General features: G+C 37.8%; 1 protein-coding gene across 1 annotated transcript in view; it reads right to left on the bottom strand.

Annotated features, from left to right (window-relative positions):
* Positions 1–12,054: 12,054 nt before the first annotated feature.
* The window catches only part of ASCC3 (activating signal cointegrator 1 complex subunit 3), a 254,794-nt gene continuing 243,377 nt past the window's right edge, over positions 12,055–23,471 (bottom strand). Inside the window, exons 39-42 of the mRNA XM_060753089.2 lie at positions 23,067–23,208; positions 14,691–14,900; positions 12,952–13,127; positions 12,055–12,858 (exon numbers count right to left, since the gene is read on the bottom strand). Coding sequence (XP_060609072.2) covers positions 12,708–12,858; positions 12,952–13,127; positions 14,691–14,900; positions 23,067–23,208 — 679 coding nt within the window. The 3' untranslated portion in view covers positions 12,055–12,707. The remainder of the gene's footprint in view (positions 12,859–12,951; positions 13,128–14,690; positions 14,901–23,066; positions 23,209–23,471) is intronic.

The raw sequence follows: 23,471 nt of genomic DNA, 5'->3' as shown, positions 1-23,471 counted from the left end.
CACTCTATGTTTATACGCTGCTGATGTCCCAGGGAGCAATTATTCTTGGATGCTACTAGCATCTTGCTGTTTTCTTTATTCCCCTGTTAAGAACTAAAGCCCCACTACATTTAGTGGAGTTCCCATGTAATTATACTAGGATTGTAGCCTTATTCAACTAAATAGTTTTAAAAAAAAGAAGTTTGAAGAATAAGGTTAATATTTTCCATGAGTCTTAAGACTAATGTTTAGTAAGAACTTGCCTTGGAAACATGTGCTGAAAAACAACTTCTTGCAACTGGAGGCTCAAAGCAATTGTTGAGGAATGCTGGGAGCTGCAATTCAACAACACACAAAGGCCAGTGTGATTCCCAACCCAGAACCAAAAGGATGTTAGTAGAATAGAGTTGATGAGATCATACAGCAGCCCTTGGTGTCTGAGGGAGTATGGTATTCATGGCCATCAAAATCCATGGATGCCAAAGTCCCAATATATACAATGATGTAATAAGATAGTGTCCCTTATATACAATGGTAAAATCAAACTTCCCTTTTTGGATTTATAAAAACTCTTTTGAAGCAATGGAGTATTTTAAGCCACAGATGATGAATGTGTGGGTGTAGAATCTCTAGATATGGATCAATTGAAATGTGAAGATTCTCCTTGGTAATCTGATCTCGCAGTCCCATAGGCTCCCTGTCTCATTTCTTCCAGAGCTTCCTAAGTCTCTCTCTCTCTCTCTCTCTCTCTCTCTGTATGTGTGTGTCTGACAGCTGCTAGACTCATCACCTTGTTTCTAACAATTCATGCTGTCTGCCTTCCTGCTTTGACTTTGCTTTTGCATATATCCCATGTTAAGACCACCTGCCAATCTTAAAGGGCTTAAACAGGGTGTTGATTCTACAATGCCTAGGCAAACTGTATTAATCTATATACATCTTCAAGATGCCTATTGACTTATGGAAACTTAATGAATTTCATAAGGTTATCTTAGGCAAGAGGTGATTTTGCCAATTTATAGCCTACAGCATCTGGTGTCTTGGCCTCCCATCCAAGTACAAACCCTGCTTAGCTTTTACACTTAAGGATGTTCTCTAGTTCTTTCACAGCTGCCTGTCCAAATCTAATCCTCTGATTTTTTTAACTTTCATCTCCATTTTGAGAGATCAGAGTAATTGCTAAGACAATATGAACGTTTTGGATATTTTGATGTTTTCATCATTTACTTTCAAATTATGTAAATCATCTGTGGCCATTGTTATTTTCTTTTCTTAATGTACAATTATAACTTTGCTTTTGCACTTTCTTTTCTAAGTTTCCTTAATAGTTGTTCCAAGACTTTGTTGTGTTCTGCTAGCAGTATAACTTCTGTATATCTTAAATGGTTAGTATTCCTTTTTCCAGTTTTTGTGCTTCTTTCTGTGAGTCTAATTCTGCCTTCTATATTTTCCCTACCCTACTATTGCTGCTATCTGGTAGCTGTTTGTCACATTCAGTCTGGCTTATCAGTAAAAACAGCGCTAACATCAGCATAGTCTCTTTCTTTATAGGAGATGAAGTACCATAGTGGGAAGTTCTGCAGATTTCTCCCATTCTTGAACTTCTGGCACCTCTCCTGATTCTCTTCTGGCTTCTTCTCCATGCCCTCCAACTGTTTCAATTTGACAGGGACAGCTCAAAATAATTATCTGCTGTCTCATGCTTATAAAATGTCCCAGTTCCTCTGGTTCTCCCACTTTCCACCTTTATCCTTGTTTTACTTTCATTGGTGTAAATAGCATTCAAAATGCAAGAGTAGTTTGCCGTGAATTAATTCAGCAGGAGGAAGAAGAGAGGAGGGGCGAATCATGCTCTTCTCAGTAGGTGTAAGGAAAAGCTAATTTCCCCTTCTAGCTTGAGTGTTCACTCCCCTTCACAACTTTTAGTATCTTGACCATACTTTGCTATTGCTTAGCCACATGTTTCCCAGTTTTGATCTGTGAAGCATTGCTTGCAGGGATTGGAATCAAACTGGGGGGGGGGGGGGGGGTCTGGGATCTTGCTGGTTGAGGGTTTTAGGAGTTGTAGTAAAAATAATGTGTAAAGTTTTGCAAAAAGCCAACAAATAGCATCATCATTGTTCAGAGATTTGAGGGTTATAAGAACTGTAGTCTGAAAAAGTCAATATTTCCAAAGTTTATGAAAAATGAATAAATTAAGAGTATAGCTATTACCAGTGCTTGTTTGGGGACTCTGGGTGCATTGTTTCTAGGATATGTAAAGATAAAAACAACAACAAACACAGACTGTCCCCAGTGTAATCAGTCATAACAAACACTCTGATTTTTCCCATGTGTATGAAAGGGAGAAACTTCTTCATGGTCACATCTCTCCTTACAAATGTCTCTGTAATGGTTAATATTTGTGTGCAACCCATCCCTTTAAAACCAAACCACAACCTGACATATAAACATAAGTCTTTTCTGATTCAAGTCAATGGTAAATGATCAGTTTTTCTATTTTACACACTAACTTTTCCCTTATCTGTTTTGGTTTCAAGAACAAAACACATTAATGGTTTCTTCACAAAGAACCTTCCCAGAGGTCCTGAAAAAGTATATAAACAGTCAGCTCTCCATAATCTTAGGTGTTTTCTGATGTAGGACCCCTGCAAAAGTGGCAAAAAATGTGAATATTGACCTGCTTTTTTTAAAAAAAACTCGAGATCACTCTTCTGAAGGCATTTGAAAGTCCTATGACTTGCAACTACCTGGCTTTCCTGCAATCATGTACACATTATTAGAAATAATCCCTTGGAAGCACAGTGGGATGTATGCCCCAACAACAAATAGCTTAGGGCCCTTCCAGACAGGCCCTATATCCCAGGATCTGATTCCAGGTTTTCTACTTTAAACTGGATTATATGAGTACACATTGCCAAATAATCTGGGATAAACAGATAACCTGGGATTAGATCCTGGGATATAGGGCCTGTCTGGAAGGGCCCATCGACTCAAGTTCTCACTCTGTCCTTTTGCTACACATTATTATTTTCCAGACTTGGCCCATTCCTGGCATTAAAACAGAAACAAGAGCCCAGTCCTTTCAAGGAACCGAATGTGACCACCAGTACAATCCATTGTTTATGCTCTGTGTTATTAGAAATTTGGAATGTAAGTGTGTGTGTGTGTGTGTGTGTGTGTGGGGGGGGGGTGCTATCGCTGACGGCAAGTTGTGAATGTAGATTTTAGATTTTTAGACATATTCCAGACATCTATCGCTTATGATAGCATTCCTACTCCTCAGCTCCTTTTAGTGCTCATGGTAGAAATGATAATGAGGAAGTATTCCAGCAGGAGGAGCTGGTTTAGAAGCAAATGGATTCCATGGCAACTCCTGACTCTGCATGACACCGAATAACAAGCCTCTGTGTGGGAAATTGTCTGCATTATCTTCCTCCCAAGCGCCCGGTCTTTATTCGGTGGGTTTCCTTGTTTCAAATCAGGGATACTATGAATTTTATGTTCATGCCATGAATAAACACAAAAAGAAGTGTGCATCCTCTTCAGAAGATACACAGAGGATAGGATCCTTCAGAATTGCTCTTTAAGAAAAAAACAAAACATTACAGACCTTTTTTTAAAGCAGTTGAAAAATGCACTAAATTTAATGTTTGTAAATATATGTACCTTTGCAGCAGTGGAAAGCAGAACAGAGGAGAACTATCAAACATGAATATTGGGTTGCCTATTCACATTTGGCTTGGTGATTAGTCCCAGAAAGCTAGGAAAACAGTACATTTGGCCTATCTTCAACCTTGAAACAACAGAGCAACAGACCCCATTTCTTCTCAGATGTGCTCTAATGAGCTCTCAAAAAGATCTGCCCTGTTTGTGAACCCACCCCTTCTGTCTTGTGAGCCAGTCTATTTTATCACATTTCTCCAGAGGGGGAGAAAAGGTCTTGCAGAGTTTTCTGGATGTTGAGTTTACCACTGGCAAAATGTATTGTCACTGTTATTTTGCATCCTCCATAACATCTCAATGCAAGACTGAGTTGATGGTTGGAATGCTAAAAAACTGAAAATTGATGGATTAAACATGGAAAAAAAATCTTCAAAATGGTTCCCCTATTTCTGGGGAGAATAGGAAAAAGAAAAATTCTATAAACTTGCTCAGAATGACTTTTGAGAATGTAGTTTTCATCCTCTTCAGTATCTTCTCCAGAGACTCCCTAACACTAAAACTGCGAGGAGTGGGTGTGTGTGGCTGCATATTGATTTCCGTGCAGATGCTTGCATGACCAATACTTCCCCGAAAATCCCTGTTGTGAGTTTAAGGTTGTAGCAAGCTACAGAAAATGAGGTGGATTTGTAATATGTTTGGAGTCAACCCAAAGAAAAAGGAATGGCTGACTCATCGAAAAAGAGTTGCCTCCTACATACTTCTACATAAACAGAATGGCCTTTTACATATAATACACTTCTTGAGGGGAACTTAAAATCTATGTATTCTATGTATTGGTTTGATGCTGATAAAACTCTTTCACGGCAGAGCAGATGGCTTGCCCATTTAGCTCGGGTATGGCCTATTCTGTCTGGGCAAAGGACTTTCCATAGTCTCAAAGATCTTTCTCATATGGGTTTTTTTTTCATGGACAGAGTTTGGAAAGGTTGGGTTTTGGGCAAGACATCCCCAAATTCTTTGTCTTGCATGGGAGACCTGTGACGTAAAAAGGAACCTTTCAAGCACTGCAAAGAATATTTTGGAGATTGTTATTTTTAGAGAGAAAGAAATGCAAGGACATTCTGTCCATAAACTCAAACCCTTTTTGCCATTCCTTCTTAATTTCACTTTCTATGATCACAATAAATGATATCATAACACGAATGAATAAATTGTTTATTGTACCAGCCATAGGCCATGACATCACTTCTTGGCCTTTTGGCTAAGATCAAGTGTAGATTACATAACATATGATTGCCATATATACAATTTTGTACTATTGTCCAACATTTTAAAATCATAATTATAACAAAATACTACTACTACTACTGCTAATAATAATAATAATAATAATAATAATAATAATAATAATAATAATTTATAACCCACCCTCTCTCCCCGAAGGGACTCAGGGTGGTTTACAGAAATAACAAAAATGACAAACATCCAAAATACAGGTAAACAACAATCAAAACATAAAATCATATGACTTAATATAACTTATAAACAACCAAAGTCAAGGGTTAAGGTAAACAAACATAATAAGAACAAGGAAACAGATAAATTAAAATACTATACGTTAAAAGCAAAATATAATATATTGTGTCAGCAGACTAAGGAAGTATCTGATAGCGAGAATATGTATGAAAGATACTAATCCTCCTCCTCTCCATAAGCTAAATTACACAGATGGGTCTTTAAAAGCTTTTTAAAGGAGAGGAGACAGGGGGTCATTTTTAGTTCTTTAGGAAGTTCTAGAGGTGGGGAGCGGCCATGGAGAAGGCCCCCCCCCCTCTTGTTCCCACCAGTTGCACTTGGGACGGAGGTGGGATCGAGAGGAGGGCCTCCTCCACGGACCACAGTGCTCATACTGATTTGTGCTCAGATATGTGCTTTTTCAAATCATCTGGGCCTGAACTGGTTATAAGTGTACTTCTTAATTTATGAGTTTTCATAAATTATGTCACATGAGATGACAATTCTGTTTAATGGAAGCTATCTTGCTTGTGTTTTGAATGTAGATGTCACTTGTTAATCTTTCCATATGGCTCTCTGGATAACAGCAAACATTTATTTGAGTCAAATGTGATTACTATGGGCCAATGTAAGTGAAAAATAATAATATCAGCTCATTATTGGTAAATGCCATTAAATCAACTTTGACTTATGATGACCCTATGAAGGAGATATCTCCAAGTCACCCCATCCCCAAAATCCATGTTCAGTTCTTGCAGATTCAGGGCCATGACATCTTTGATTGGGGTTTCTATCTTCTTTTCCTACTAACTTCTAACTTATCAATATTGCCGTCTAACTTATCAATAATAATTTTTGTTTCTAGAAAATCATGTATTTTATTATGTGTCCAAAGTACAACAGTCTCAATGCAGTCATCTTGATTTTGAGGGAGAATTCAAGCTTGATTTGCTCCAGGACCCATTTATTGGGTGTTTTTTTAACTCTTCTCCAGCTGCGCATTTCAAATGAGTTGATGTTGTTCCTATCAGCTTTCGTTTCTGTTCAGCTGTCCAGCTTTCACAACCATATAAAGAAATTCAAAATACATTGGTACAGATAATCATGACTTTGGTATTCAATGACACATCTTTATACTTCAGGATCTTGTCTAGTGTCTTTATTGCTGTCCTTCCAGATTCTAGTCTTCTTCTGATTTCTTGATTGTAGGCTCCATTCTGTTTAATGTCTGAGCCAAGGTATGGAAAATCTTGCAGTATTTTAGTGTCTCCATCATCTGCTTTAAAGTTATGTAATTTATTTGTGGTCATTATATTTGTGGAATTTGTTTCCAAAAGTTGCCAAATTGCAAAAAAAAAAATAAATGAAAAACAAGTTATAGGTAGCAGCACTTTGTTGGATAGGAATAGAATATTATGTATTGATCAACACTATAAAATATATGATATCACTTTGGTAGAGGGTTTGGAAAATTTCATTTTATAGCAAAAAAAAAGAAAAGAAAAAAAAAGAAGAAGAAGCTTATTCTCAACATGTTTTTTTCAATCCCTGCAAACTTTGTTCAGATGGATTTGGTATTTTTCGGAAACAAGCTCATCATTTGTATTTTTAATGTTCAATTGTAAACTTGCATTTGCACTTTCATTCTTGCCTTTTTAAAGCTATTATTGACTCAAAGAAGCTGCATTCCTTTATTTCATGTTTACTCAGGAACATTAGGAACCATATGAGACTTCGTCAAAAGGATTTTGAAAATTCCAAGTTGAATTCTATTGCTAGATCTACCAGGTGAATGCAATTCACCAGTCATGGCATTAGCAATTTGTCTAATTGGTCTACTGTAGTTGAGCTTACAAAACAATTCAGATCAATTCAGACTTGCCCATCGATATACTCAAAGGACTAAGTGGGCAATGAGAAATGACTTACTTTTATCATGTTGACTTTTTTTAGCAGCTCTTACACATGCATAGACCAGGTTAAAAGCATAGCTAAAGACCACACAATCGGTTTACCCAGATCAGACATTACAGCCTTGCCAATGATAATTTTATATGATTTCTTTAAGGAAAGAGATATTTCTATTAGATGATGAGGGATGATGAGATCTTTGAAATATAAATGGTATCCAGCTCTGGTGATATGTTCATGTTTAAAATTGTCAATTTAATATTTGGTCCCCACTGTCTCAATTCTTTGGACTGCTTCTCTGTCCACTCTGGTCAGCAGTGGCATTCCAGGTGTCAAGTTTTTGTAGCTACTGAAGATCGTTAAAATAGTATTGGGACATCGGAACGTTTATCCCAGATACCATGGCTTTAAATGGGGATTTGTAACCAGGCTATCATTTATACCAGGTACCATGGATTTATCTGGGACTTGCAAACCACTGAGTATTGATGTTTTGTGTTTTGGAAGCATAGTAAGTTGAAAAAAAACTCAAAATGTTCAATGCTAGTCTAAGAGCAAAAGGGTTCTGTAGGACACTCTTCTATCCATGCACACATCTTCTTGAACAATAGAGCATCTATACACTTTGATTCTTACACTAGAATTTCATCAAGGGTTAAGCATCTCTGATAAAAGACAAACGAACATTTGGCAGACAGTGACATTGGCAGCTATTATTACAGAGTAATTGGTCCCCAGTGATGTAGACTCACTGTAAAATAAATGGTGCGTACCCCTCCCCATCCCGGTACCAAGCTTCTTGAAAGTGATACTGGCATCAAAAGCTTGTTCTAAATGGAAGAGTTTAACATTTATTCAGGGGGGGGGGGGAATTTCACTATAAGAACTATGTGAAAGCATTTCCCTTAGGTTAAAGTTACGTGACAATTAATGAGTTACAATTTCTGCTTCAAGCAGGGAGTCTTCGGGGATATATAAAAGGACAATAACAACATTGCAAATATTAATAAACAGTAAAGGAAAAAGAGTGCTTCATGCTTGATGTCCAAGCGCGTGTAGTGAACAAACCATACATACTGTGGAATGCATATAAATGGAAGCAGCAGTTTCAATTTTCATACATGAATTTCCACCCCGAGTTATCAGTGTCTGCCTTCAGATTTGGAGCTAAAAAGTGTCACACCTCTTTAGCAGAAAAAAAAGGCATGTAGCCATTCTAAATGAGAAAATGTCTTTTGGAATCCGCAAGATTAACTTGGAATTAGAAGCTGTCTCTAGAGATCCTTAATACATGAATTTGAGAGAATGTATCAAACCACTATTTAGGGGTGGGGGAGAGGAAGAGGGCAGAAGAACAGAAGTGGGAGATGGAAGGAATGAAGGAAGGAAAGAATGAACTTGCTCTTTATAGAATGCATTTTGCATATCTATGTGTAGAGATATTTTTAAGCAAAATAAATATCCATCTAGGACCTAAGTGATTAATAATTCGTCCAGTGCTGGTGTGGAAGGAAAAGGAAGAATCTTTTTTGGGACTGGATAAGCTTATCACTAACTTGGGCAGAAGGAGACAGGAAAAACTTTGCTAGGGCAGACCAACATTCAGTTTGGCTCAGTATTTCTTAGGCTATCTGATGTGGGGGACTTGCCACTTTTTTCTACTGTGTTTTGGACTGGCACCATATTTGTGCCCATTGATACAAATGTTTCTTTCTTTTCTAGAAATTTTCTGTAGACCAGTAGCCAATGGCTTATGAATCAGCACAGCTCTAGGGACTACCACTATGGGTAGTATTGGTCTTAGACCAGCATCAAGGCAGCAATTGTGTTCCTGTGGTTACTCTCAGCAGTTTATACTGAGAAGCACATGTTCCTGAACATAGGGTTGCAAGTCAGATGTCATAGCCAAGAAGGCACTGAAGGATCTGACCTTCATACTCTATGTAAAATTAGGATTCATCAGATCTTAGGGAAATCTGAAATCTGTGTTTTGTCAGGATAATATGATCACTTCCTATGCTATAATTTATCCTAACATGCAAAGACATGCCCATCAAAAAACAGGCATGCAAGCAAACAAGCAAAAACCACCATGCTTTTTTATTAATCATTTGGGCATATGAATTCACATTTGAATCCTCACATGGGAAAGATTGAGTAGAGGATTTTTTGCACATACAATTATAACATTTGTTGTTCTGCATTAATTGCCATGGTTTAATTCTTTAAAATCCCAGGGTCTGTAGTTTGGTGAGGCACAGGAGACGTTTTCAGGCAGACAATTTCGAGTATCTCCCATAAACTATAACCTCAGGATTTTAGTGCTGTAACTGTGTTTTGTGATCACAAGCAAATGAAACAGGGCTTTCTTAATAGAACTACAGTAGGCCTTTCATAACTGCTGGGGTTTGGAGACTAAAACCCATGGTTGCCAAAGAAGTCCCATCATGGTGTTGTAAATTTGTGTCCCTTATAGTAAAATTAAAGTTGACGTCTTGGATTTTAAAAATGTTTACTGCCTCATCCCACTAGAGTATGGATCCACTTTCAATCCAGTTGCTGCATCCTGCAGTATTCACAGGTTTGTAGTTTAGTGAGGCCCAGCACTTGCCTGGCTGAGCATTTTAAAGGCTACTCCCCTAAACCACAAGCCCCAGAATGCTGCATGAGGCAGCAACTGGATTTATAGTGGATCCATGCTCTAGTGTGATGAGGTCACATGTCATGCATGGTTGAGCAAAACCCATGGCAATGGAGGCCCAATTTTACATAGTCCATAAGCTTTTCATTAGTTAATATTTACTAGGAAAATATACTTGGTCTTAATTACAAATGATAATTACTATTAAAATCATGTGGGGCTCAGATATGATGTGGTTGAGTAAGTTCACATGTGTTTTACAAAGCTATGCTAAATGAAAATGAAAATGACTAGGCAATACAAAGTGTACAGCAGAGGCTTGAGCTTCCCTCAATTGCCAAGAGCAGAGAAAATTGTAATTTTCCAGGTATACAGAATCAGATAAATTGTTCATTAGGAGGACTCATCGACTTGAAGAATGCAGGAGTCAAGTTACAAGGAGGTCTGAAGCTTCATCAGGAGACATGAACCCAAACTCTTAATCACCGTGGAGAATCTTTCCTGTATAAGGATTATTTCCTTTTTTCAAGGAAGCCATTCTCTATAAAGCAACTGACAGAGAGATCTAAGTGGTAGGTTTGCTAGAGATCCCTCTCAAAAGATTTCCTGGCATAGAAATTATACTCACTCACTTAAAAGCCCAGTTGTTGAACCTCATCCTATTGCTAGTCCCTTTGCGGGTCTGCAGAATCCAAAAGTCCTCAACAGAAGTGAGGGTGATCAATTTAGTTTTAGCTGATTTAGTGTCATAATTTTAAAAAACTTAAGTTGGGCTAAAACAAACACACTTTATTAGCCCCAGCAAATAAAGATAGACAAAAATCCACAGTGGGAAGACAAGTAGCTCCACATAATGAGATAATAACTGATTTATTTCAATACTTTTGCAAAGTAACTTTAACTGTTGTGGTCATTGTCTTTCGGTTGTATATTGATAAAGAAAATATGCCTGGGAAAAACTACTGTCTTGTGTGATTTTTATTGAGGATTTACCAGAGGCAGCCTTTGGCTCAATGGCTTCTGTATTTTTAAAACAAGTGGTGATATAATCGGGGCGTTCTTGTAATCCACCAATCTGCTTGTTTTTAATCATGAAGCCATAGACACACTCTTGGAAACGAACCTATGTTCTGAACTTATCAGAAGATGAAATGAATTTATTTCCTGTTGTTGGGTTTCATCCCTGACTGCACAGGTCTCTATCCCTCAATGAGTAGTTAGCCTAGATAGATTAGAATGAGGGATTCCTTCTCCTAAATTCCCTGTGCATGCCTAACTCAAGAAGGGGGGGGGGTTGTTTTGCTCATCCTGCATGCCACTATCTCCTCCCCCTTTGAATACTTAGCAATGTGATTTCTTCAGGGAAGGCACAATTTCCTCTTTAAAGGTATTTTTATTGCTCTGGGCTGGCCATGCGGCCTGTCTCAATTTTCTGGGTCGCTCTTGCCTTTGTTCTTCTAGAGTGAGGAGGCATCTTGCCATTATCCAGGCAAGATGTAGTAGATATGGCTATTTTGTTATTTTTCCTTTTTCCTTTCCTTGGAAGATAGCTCAGTGACCTATGAAGTTGTGGATCTGCAGTTCTATTCCATCCTGTTGAATGGAAACAAATCCTTGCTCTTTACCAACACCTGTCCTGAAAAATGACAACACCTCCATGACATTTTCCAATTCATGAAAAATCACCTTTTGGTAGTATAATGGTTTCCCAAATTTCTTTAGTTCCTGTCTTTACATCTTCTGTTCAAGTGGTATCTGGAGTTTCGGATTGGTACATTCAATAATCCTTTACCTTCGTCTTTTTTTATCACTGTGAGTGATAAGGTCAATTCCGTACCCTATAGTTTTAAATACCTTTACCATTTTGCATGCAGTGCATGCTTGAGGTGAAAACACACACACACACACATAGAAGGATGGTAGTCCTGTGCATCCTCACTATAAACTATTGAAAGAAAGCAAAGGAAAAGAAAAAAAAAGAAAGAAAAAAACCCTAAACATACATGTATATCTGGAGCATACAATATTGCATTGAGTCATCCTGCAGATATGAAGTGTGCACTGAAGGTTTTAATTAAATGGCATTGTAAAGGGAATTATTGTTTATTTTGTTAGTGTTTTGTGTTCCAAATCTTTTTGTAAACTATTTTGTGAGAGCACTGCATCCTGAAAGGCAGTCAGAAACTCTTAAGAAAGTAGTGATACCCAGCTCCCTACATTTCAACAAAGCAATTAACTCAGATCCACTCTTAGTAATTTGAAAGGCAGAATCCATGAAATGAACAGTGCGTACTGAAATTCTGAAAAAGGCTCACAGGTACAATGACTTTCCAAATATATGATGTGCTTAAGTGCTGAACTTTTATTACTATCCTCCTAGTTTACATAGAAAATTCCGAGATGGTACATTGGTCACATTTTGTCTCAGTACAAATGCTTGCAATGCATCTCAGCAATATTTCTTTTTTCTAGTTCTCATAAATTAAAAAGGAGACAAGAGGCATGGACACAGAGTGGCTGTGTTCAATAGGCATCCATACTCCAAAAAAGTTATTCTGGACTACAGCTGGCTCTTCGAGAATTCAGGCTCCTGCTGTACGTAGCTGCATTACTCATCGGCAATGATGTTTTCAAATCACAGGGAGTGGCAAAAATAACAATTCCATGTGTTCTAGTAGAAATGGCAGAGATTTCAAATTAAAATACTCCTTTCAGGTTTTGATTTGCCAAAACCCAACTGTGGTATTGTATTACCAGGAAAACAGACTCAGATTATATGAACGTTCTAATATATATATATATATACACATATATTTAAAAAAATGCAACCCTTTAATCAGGTAAAAGGCCACTGTGGCTAATTCTGTGTCGTCAGAATCAATACAGCAGTCATTTTCAATTTTCTAGATGTCAAAGTTGGATGGTGATTGTGCCAAGGTAAACACAGTCTTCTTTTCCCAGAATGAACATGCTGGCGGGAGGGAGTACATAGGCCTTATGACTTCAGACCCAGGTCATTTAAGGCGTCAGAGATTTCTGTGTTGACCTGTGCAGAAGTACTAGCTGGTATGATGTTCAGAAAAATGTCATACTGTTGGTCCATTCCAAGGTAACTGTCACTCATAAGATATAATGTGTAAATATACCTGTAAAGGGAAAGAAAGGGATATCAGTTTGTTTCTGTGTAGAAGGCAAAGTTCAACCATTCAAGCTATGATCATTATTCTGCACCATCTTACTTTCCAGGGGTTTCTGGGGTATAAAAAGCAACGGAGACTGCACTGTGACTTCTGACATGTCCAACTCGTTTCAGAGCAATAAGTTCTTTCTTGTCAACTTCTCCAAGGATCAAGAACCATCCTTCATCTTTGGTCTTAGGGAACCGAGGTGCAACTGCTTTGCTGTCTTGCTTGCCCTGGATGGAAGGGAAGTACCAGTTAAGACAGGTTAACTCCAAAGGTTGCCTTAGTGGGAGTCTGTTAGTGCAGTGGATCTCTTATCTTTATTTCCAGGCTGTGGCGCAGCTAGTTGCATTAAATCATTACTGACCGAGAGGTCATGAGTTCGAAGCCAGCACGAGTAAGCTCCCGGTCATTAATAGTCTAGCTTGCTGTCAACCTATGTAGCCTGAAAGACAGTTGCATCTGTCAAGTAGGAAATTTAGGTACCGCTTTATGCGGGGAGGCTAATTTAACTAATTTACGATGCCATAAAACAAAACCTTCCAGAAGCATGCAGAGGAGTGAGGAAGTATTCCATCAAAGGACTCCGTGTCACAAATGGACGGTGAAGCGACAACAATTGAGCCCTCATGAAGTCACAAATGCTGGAATGTTAAATGCCTCTGTGTCTATCTATATATTTTGTATGTCTAAATGGCATTGAATGTTTGCCATGTATATGTGCATTGCAATTTGCCCCGAGTCCCCTGTAGGGTGAGAAGCGCAGAATATAAAAACTGTAAATAAATAATTAAATTTCCCCCCTATTAGAGCCTCACATTTATTCTGCAGGCTTCTGCTGATGTGGTCTAACTAAGTGTGGTCTAACTGCCTTGGTTAGAACACACCTGGAATATTGTGTCCAATTCTGGGCAACACAATTGAAGAGAGATGTTGACAAGCTGCGATGTGTCCAGAGGAGGGCAACTAAAATGATCAAGGGTCTGGAGAACAAGCCCTATGAGGAGCGGCTTAAAGAGCTGGGCATCTTTGCCGTTTATATGTTGTGCTCCTCCCTGAGTCCCCTTTGGGGTGAGAAAGGCGGAATATAAATGCTATAAATAAATAAATAAATAAATAAATAAATAAATAAATAAATGTTTAGCCTGAAGAAGAGAAGGCTGAGAGGAGACATGCTAGCCATGTATAAATACATGAGAGGAAGTCATAGGGAGGAGGGAGCAAGCTTGTTTTCTGCTGCTCTGGAGACTAGGATGCAGAACAATGGCTGCAAACTACAAGAAAGGAGATTCCATCTGAATGTTAGGAAGAACTTCCTGACTGTGAGAACTGTTCAGCAGTGGAACTCTCTGCCCCAGAGTGTGGTGGAGGCTCCTTCTTTGGAAGCTTTCAGAGGCTGGATGGCCATATGTCGGGGGTGCTTTGAATGCAAGGGGGTTGGACTGGATGGCCCATGAGGTCTCTTACAACTCTATGATTCTATAATTCTAAGTGGTTGAAATGACAGGGAATTGGTACACAATCTCTTCCAATAAATACAGATGACCTATATAAAAACTGATTCTTTATATATAAATACAAAAAAAGTGGGAACGGTTGGCAGAATCCTGAATCTTCACTGGGTTTACAAAAGCAAGGATTCAGAACATATCAATTACTATCTATCTCTGTGTGACTTTTCAAACATAGGAAAATCAGCTGATTTAGTCATGCTGTGATGAATGATGTAGATAAGAGTAATACCGCAACAGGGATTGATGGGAGGAACTTAAAAATCACAATAGTGAAGATTTTACCTTAACATAACCAACATGCAGTCTTCGCAGATTTATCTGGAGCATGTATTCTTGATCTGCATGCAACTTCATCCAATTTTTGTCATCCCGCATGCTTGTTGCCAGCATTGACACTGGTAACTCTTTTTGTTCCTGAACTGCATCATCCCAACAACCTTTAATAACCAGACTGACTTCTATTACTGGTAAGCGGGACAAGAAATGCCAAGCCTTCATAAAAAAACAAAAACAAAAAATTACTTTGAAATAACTTTCAGCCGCAACCAAAGTTCTATTCTTTAAAAATGGGAGGAATAGAAATCATATTAGTTATTCAATTCATTCTGAAACTTCAGACATTTTAACTTTTTCAAATCAAAGTTTTTAAGTACAGTGATATCTTGACTTATGAGTTTAATTGGTCTGTGACCGAGCTCTTAACTCAAACACTCTTATCTCAAAACAAAAATTGACATTAAAATGCATTGAAATGCTATTGATCTCTTTTGCCCCCAAACCCTCCTTTTTGTTACATTTTTAAAAAGGAAATGTACTTTATAAATAACAAATAATGTATAAATGCAGATTCATGTGAAATAATAAAAAAGAAAAATAAACTTTAAAGTGGTAGAAGCACAAAGTTGTGGCAAGGCAGAACAAAGCACAAAGTAAAGAGGGAAAAACATCATTTTCTTCATACTGTACTCATTCCAGCCCCCCTCTCTTGCTCTCTCTCCTTTTCTCTCTTCATGAAGCCAAACATACCAGGAATAAACACCACAGAAAATCAGCTAACCCAAAGTTTCAAGCGGACAAGAGCAAACCCTCAAAGTAGACAAGAGTAAAATAGACAGCAATCTCCCAAAGTGGACAAGAGAACGAGACATGAAGGAAGCTCCCTTAAAGCCCTGTACTCTCATGCTAGTGCTCCTTCTCACACTAGCGCTCCCTCTGGAGCTAGAACTTAATGCAAAATGCTGCTCTTATGTCAAAGTGTAATCTGGGCTGAGCGACAGCTCTTAACTCAAAATGCTCTTAGGTTGAGATGCTCTTAAGTAGAGGTTCTACTGTATCTATATATTGTGCTTTCCACCCACCACAACTGTATTGCTATAATGCTTGATAAACAAGATTTTAAGAAATTTTAGGAAATGTGAGTTTCAATATTAGCATTCCTGCTTCAAAAATAGGATCCAGAGTATTTCTATGTTCTGTGGTTCATTTCCCCTTAGAATATGGAAATCATGGTCACATCCACAGCAGAACCGTGAGAGAAAAAGATAGAGAAATCCCCTCTTCAATTCTGGTGAGAAGGTTAACTTGGGCTACTCCTTTTATTACATTCCACAGGGGACTCTAATCTACGAGTATCAGATATACGAAATGCACCTATCCTACCCAACACTAAACTTTGCCCCTGAGAATAACACACATCCAACCTGTATTGGAAGATGTTACCGTATGTTGATTAAAAACATTATTCTAGTAAATTATCAAATAAAAGTTACCCAATTAAATTGTTTTCATAGATCAGTTAATGGAGCTTGAATCTGCATAATTTGGACATGGCTAAAATAATATTTTTGAGGAAAAAGCATTTATTGTATGATGTACTGTATATTTGAGTTCCTCAGAGAGTCTTCTGCCCTGCGTTATGGCACTTTTGGAGGGCCACAGAGAAATGAATCTTAATTTGGAAAATAAGTACTTTGCGGGTTAGCATGCAATAGTTAGCTGCCATTGCCTACTGAAAAGATAGCAGTGGGACTCTGATAGTCCCACTGCACAAAGCAGGGGTGCAAGTTGATAACTGACATTTAAAATCTCTTGAACTAAACTTGTTCCAACCTTTAATCTGCCCCTTGTCTTTCCTTAGTGCTTTCTTATCATACAACATGTCTTAATAGGCTTACTTGGGTGTTTGTGATGTCTGTGTCCAGTCTTTGAAGGGACAATATTCATACTCTTTAATGTTTTGTAATCTCGCCATCTACAATCTTGTCACAATCTTGTATTCTGAATATATCCCAAAATTCTGGACATCACTTTGTGGATCTTTGAAATAGGCTATAGTCCATGTAAGCTCATGCTACAGTGAATTTGTTTATTTTTAAAGGTTTTAACTATACAAGCGTTTCTCAACCTGGGGGTTGGGACCTCTGGGAGGATGTCAGAGGGGTCACCAATGATCATCAGAAAACACAGTATTTTCTGTTGGTTGTGGGGGTTCTGTGTGGGAAGTTTGGCCCAATTCTATCATTGGTGGGGTTCAGAATGCTCGTTGATTGTAGATGAACTATAAATCCCAGCAATTATAACTCCCAAATGTCCTGGTTTATTTTCCCCAAACTCCACCAGTGTTCACATTTGGGAATATTGAGAATCCATGCCAGGTTTGGTCCAGAATCATCACTGTTCAAGTCCACAGTGCTCTCTGGATAAAGGCGAACTACAACTCCCCAACTCAAGGTCAATGCCAACCAAACTATTCCAGTATTTTCTGTTGGTTATGGGAGTTCTATGTGCCAAGATTGGTTCTCTTCCATCATTGCTGGAGTTCAGAATGCTCTTTGATGGTAGGTTAACTATAAATTCCCCCAAATGACAAAATCAATCCCCCCTCCCAACCCCACCAGTATTCAAATTTGGGCATATATGGTATTTGTGCCAAATTTGGTCCAGTGAATGGAAATACATCCTGCATATCAGATATTTACATGATAAATCTTAATGATAGCAAAATTACCGTTATGAAGTAGCAACGAAAATAATGTTATGGTTGGGGGTCACCACCACACGAGGAACTGTATGAAGTGGTCACAGCATTAGGAAGGCTGAGAAACACTGTACTACAGGATGCTTTGTTATGGTCAAGAGAGTGTATCATTTCTAAATTATTCTTCCAGTGAATTCTGAACTCTTCCTCGAGTGTGGCTCTCAATACACAGAGATGGGGTTTCATTACATTTCTATAAGATTCAATGGGTCTGTTTGCTTTAATATAATGCTAGAGTTGTTACCATAAATATTTCATTTTCTAGCCTCTTATTTGACTACTTCTACACAAATAAAACAAACATGGAACCCCTCAAGGGTACTACACATGCTTTACAAAGATTATTTTATGTCCAAATTAGAAAAAATAGCCTTACCCATACTGATTAAAGTATTCTTCTATAAGCCACTGAAAACTACTTATAATTACATTCTGAATTAAATCTTCCCAACATAATCCATAATGAGTGAGTCACTGAAGTGCTAATTAGTGACAAGGCCAACCACAGAGAGTTCAGAGAATCAGTTCAGATAATTAGCCAAAAGTTCAAATTCTTATGTAAAGTTACGTACACTCTGAAGTTTTTTTTTTTAAACAGGAACAAAGCGGCAGGAATCTTAAATGTTATTTAAAAAGTCAGTAATTATCTTGTCTTCGGTTCTGCTTCGCAATCTTCAGGAGTTCCTTGAGATTAGTTTTCTCAACAGTTTTTTAAAAAGTTCTCAATCAATTGGAACTATATTTTTAAATTAACCCAGGCTGAAACTTAGCAACTTAGCAACTTTGGAGTGCCTCTTCAAGAACAACAAAAAAGATTCTGTCAAAATACTTGCTTTTGTCCCTTATCTGCTCACTCCTATTTTTCTGGGATGAGATGACCATGTAGGTGAGAAGCCAAGGCACTTAAGGGTGGAATTCTGACCAAGACACTATTATAACCCTCACTCCAGACGGGAAAGGGCAAAAGAGTGTTTTTGATTCAGTGCCCAAAGTGCAAAGAACTCTTGTCCAAATGTTTAACCAGAATACACCAGCAACAATACAGGTACTTTTTATTCCTTCACATTCTCCAGAATGTTGCAGTCTGTAGTTGTCATCATTTATTACTACTTATTACTAATTATATTCTATCTGAATTTTGAAATGTTAGTTTGATCTCTGGAGTATCATTTATATCTCCATATGACCTAAAATATTTGAAGAAGCAGTCCTGTTCACATGCTACCTTCAGTGTGACTGGCAACTTCAGTTTTAGATTGGAAATGGACCTTTTATGGGCCTTATTTCACTTTTGAAAGGAGTCTCATCTTAAAAGATGCTAAATCCTATCCTCAGTCATTGCTGGCGCTGGCAAACCACCACACAGGTACAGAAAATATATTGTGGCACGATACCTAGAAATCAACAGTTTAAGACCTAAGGCCTCATGATAGCTTTCTAAGGAAAGGTTGGATAAATATTTTAAAAGATCAGCTAAGTCCTGTCTTAAGTCTGGGTATAGAAGATATTATCCATGTTTGTTTCTCAACTGTATACTTCTTTGGCATCATTAAAAAAAATCCTAATGTTCAGTGATTATATGAAAACTTCTTAGTTGATTTTCAGACATTGATTTAATCATTAAAATTTACCAAGGCATGAGTACCTTCCATACTAGAACATATAGGCTATATATACATACACATATGTCCAGTGCACTTTTGAGAGACATTTTCAATTAGCACTTGACCATCCATATTCCTTTGTCAAGCTTTATTTCTAATTTGTGACAAACATCAGTAATGGTCTCTCTTCAAGAATTAAAGGAGAAGCCAAATCAGCATGTAAAAAGTCAACCTTTTCTTTTCTTTATCTAATTGTGTGTGTGTGTGTCTGTATGGTTGGGGGGGGGGGGGGGGAAGAAAGCCCTGCCCCTATGAAGGTTATATAAACCCTAGGGTGTCTGATATTTGATGCCAGGGTTGTGATAGATTTTAGTCAGCTGAAAGCTCTCAAAGGCTAGAGGCATTATAAAAGTTGTCCTATATTTATTTATTAGGGCAGTGGTTCTCAACCTGGGGTCCCCAGATGTTTTTGGCCTTCAACTCCCAGAAATCCTAACAGCTGGTAAACTGGCTGGGATTTCTGGGAGTTGTAGGCCAAAACACCTGGGGACCCACAGGTTGAGAACCACTGTATTAGGGCATTTCTATATCACTTTTCTTTGAGGACCCAAGGCTGTTTACAACAGCAGCTAAATAGGCAATATACAATTTAACCAATTAAAGTAATCCCATATGTTCAGTTGAACATAAAAAGTCCTTCAAAGTTTTCAGTGGGAAAAATGATTTCTCTTCAAACTGTAGTCAACGTAAAAGTTAATTTGCACCATTTTTATAAAAGCAAAGAACAATGACTTTGCACCTTCCCTTATAAGTGTCCAATAGGATTGTATTAATCCAGTTGAGGTCTGTTCAAACAACACAATCATGGTGCTATTATTCCACTTTAACAATCATGGCAATGTCCTGTGGAATCCTGAGATTTGTGGGTGTGTTTTTGCATCTGGATGAGAATTATCCTTGCACTGTCAATTCCAGGTTCCAAAGAATGCAACCATGGAAGTTAAAGTGGAATAATGCCACTGTAATTCTGTAGTCTGAATGGACCCTCGAGCTATGGGCAACAAAGATATTAGAGAGAATGGGACGTATGTCAGGTTTTTCTTTTTACATTAGTCTATCCAACCTATAAAAGCCTCTGGGTTCACTCAACACCTTATCATGTGTCCTGCTTGGCAGGGGAAGAGAGAACAATCTGGGAGTTATTAAATCCTTTTGGAATTTTCTGCTTATGGAAACTATGCCCATGGTAAGAATTCATCATGCCTATTGAGAACAGGTTAATATTCACTGGTGAGTCATATTTTTCTTTGGATTTCTACCTAATTAGTTTAATGGTAGGTTTAGAAAGAGTCGGATGAAAAATTAAGCCCAATTAATCTCAAAAACATATTTCTGCGATAGTTTCTTTTCCAAAATTATGTGGCAGTCATACACGTGCGGCAAAGAAACAACAATAAAATTAGGAGCATCATACATTCATGGGTTTCCTTTGCAGAAGTAGCATGTCCATTTCAAACTTATCTGAGAGTTTTTCCCCTGTATTTTAATGTATTTTATTGACACTTACATGCATCTCGGTGGTTTGTGTAGGTATAATTTATGTTATTGACGCATTAAAACAGACACAAGAAAGGTAGGACTCACAACATACACAAAAGCTATTTTTGAAGAAACTGCTAAGACATTTCAATACCAGCCAAACATATTTATCTGAGGATTAATCTTCATCTATTGAATCAGACACGAACACTACCATGCATACAATTATTTAATTAGCAGCCAAATCCTCTGCCAGTCAGCCGCTGTTCCAGGCATACTGATGGGGAAGTAGATGCAAATCTCACAGTAGTACTGCTTTTTCTCATTACTACTGCAATTAGCACTTAAATTGATGCTTTAAACATACTAATTTCTAGAATAATTCAGGATTTGTATGTTACCTGAGATCGTCTCACTGCAGAGACGACACCAGATTGCTACGCAAATTGAAGCACTTTTGAGCCAAATAACCATCATCGTATCAGACGGAGCCAATTTGCATTTGCTTTTAAAGATAACAGAGCGGCAATTTATGCAAATAAATTAAGTTAGTTTACTTCTGAGTTTTCCCTGAACTAATTATAACAATGTTCTAATTTTTCAACATATCCACAACTTGGACTGAAGTCTACATGTGCAATGTTTGAAATCTGCTGCTAAAAAGCATTTATTTCAGTTTAAATGCATTTTCACCCAAAATCTGATACTATTTTATGGATAAATATAGATGTCAGTTATGTGTATTTAAATAGTTACCTTCCACTTGAAAGGCAAATTTTAAATCCTGGAAGTTAGAGACAAGAATGCACAGGCAATAATTACACTATCTTTCATTAAGGTGCCAAGCATGAGAGAACTTGACAATAGCTATTTGTGTTTTTTGTCAACACAAGTATAACATTTTACTTGCCATCACTGAATACAGAAAATGGTTCAATGTATGACGATAACACACTTCTAGTGTATAGTGATGACCAAGGAACAAAATGAGGTCATCTGAGCTCATGGATGAAGTTAAAAGTTCTAATGGAAGTTGTGGTATGGGTATTTGGAGGGGGGGGGGGGGAGAGAAGAGAGAAAAAAGAGCGAACAGAATTAAACTATATTAGATGAATGAGTGGATAATATAGAATGGACGAAGAGTGAGAAATAGGAAGAGGGCAAAGAAATGGGGTTATAGATCAATGATGTGTTTGGATTAAATCTACTCATGTAACAAAATATAATACTAATAAAATATTTTTAAAAACCAAGGAACAAAATGAATTGAATCTCCCACTCTACATGTGAAGTTCTTGCTCTATAATATGGAAACACAAAGTCTGTTATGAGTAGAAAACCTATGGTGAGTAATGGATCTGGATGAAAAACACCTTATTTTTCAAACAGCATTCCTTCTTTTCCAGTAAATATAAATAAAGATATAAACCTTGACTTTGTGTCTCTAACACTTGTTATGGCCAAGAAACATGAAAAGAAAAAGGAAGGGCTTTTTCAGTGGTGACTCCCAGATTCTGGAACTAATTTCAATGGGAGGCTAGGCTAGTCATGTTGTTATCTTTCCATCAATAAGCAAATAAGCTATTCCTTTTGCTATGACTTTGGCAAATAATCTTACTTGCTGTGACAAATGGGTGTTGTTTTTTTACTGGCCTGATTCAAAACTGTGTTGAACCATACACTTGGGACTTCTTACAGCAAGTGTCTGTCACGTAGTTGTATACCTGGTATGGCTGCTATATGATACAGCAAGTAGGTTTCCAAAGAAATTTCTTAGAGGTTCCAGCATGTGGAAATTATGGTGTACAGACATGATTCATAGGCATTGTGGCATGACAAGCTAATCAACTCAAAAGATCATTTTGGGTGTGAACTTGATATCCAAACCAATTTTGTACACCTTTGGGAAATACATTTTGTCACTAAATTTCCCAGAGGCTAGAGCCATTCAAAATTGGAATACGCAGCAATGGAGGGTAGTAGAGTTTTCAAACAGAAGCTGGATGGACATCTCTCTAGAGGGTTTGGATTGTGTTTTCCTGCATAGCAAAATGGGTTTGGACTAGGTTGGCCTTGGCATGTCTCTTCCAACTCTAGAGCCTCACAATTATGTGAGGGTGATGAGAAGTAGTTTGAATTTTCCTCCTACCAGCTGCTGAAATATTTGGGCCAAAATTTTGACGATACATGGGCTAGATGGCCATCTGTCAGAGGTGATTTGAATGCAATATTCCTGCTTCTTGGCGGGGGGGGGGGGGGGGGGGTTGGACTGGATGGCCCATGAGGTCTCTTCCAACTCTTTGATTCTATGATTCTATGAAAATATGGAGGACCTAGAGAGGCCCACAACTACTACATATGTGGAATAGTTTTTGGAGTGTAAGTAAACTGTGAATATTGAGTCCATGGGTAAGGGGGTTGTATTGTAAATTGAGTATGTTCAACAGTACACTGACTACAAGACAGAAAAAATGTTACCTGTATAATATGGGTAGTATGCAAATCATGATCTACCATGGAGGTAAATATATGTTCTTTTCCATCGCATGCAGCTATCAATTCAGGAAGACATTCAATAGGTCCCTGATAACTGCCTTTTTGCTTTCCTTGGTTCCATTTCCTGGGAAACAGTAAACATATACAAAGTTGAGATGTGAAACTAAGGAAATCAGGTAGAAAAAATGAAAAGAAGAATATGAGAAAATGGGAAGACACACTTAAGAAGAATGGAAACCCCACGTTAAGTGGAATTTTAACACTCTTGGCAATTTACTTCATCAGCTTCTTAGTTTAATAAAATTAAAATGGAAGATTATATTAAAGTCATAATATTGCAAGCTCCACAACTTAAAGCTCCCCTCCTCCCAAAACACACTGGGGAAC

The sequence above is a fragment of the Anolis sagrei genome, chromosome 1 (assembly GCF_037176765.1).
Source record: "Anolis sagrei isolate rAnoSag1 chromosome 1, rAnoSag1.mat, whole genome shotgun sequence".
Classification (NCBI taxonomy): Eukaryota; Metazoa; Chordata; class Lepidosauria; order Squamata; family Dactyloidae; genus Anolis; species Anolis sagrei.
Note: the sequence above shows the minus strand (reverse complement) of the source record. Positions and strands in the feature narration are given on the sequence as shown.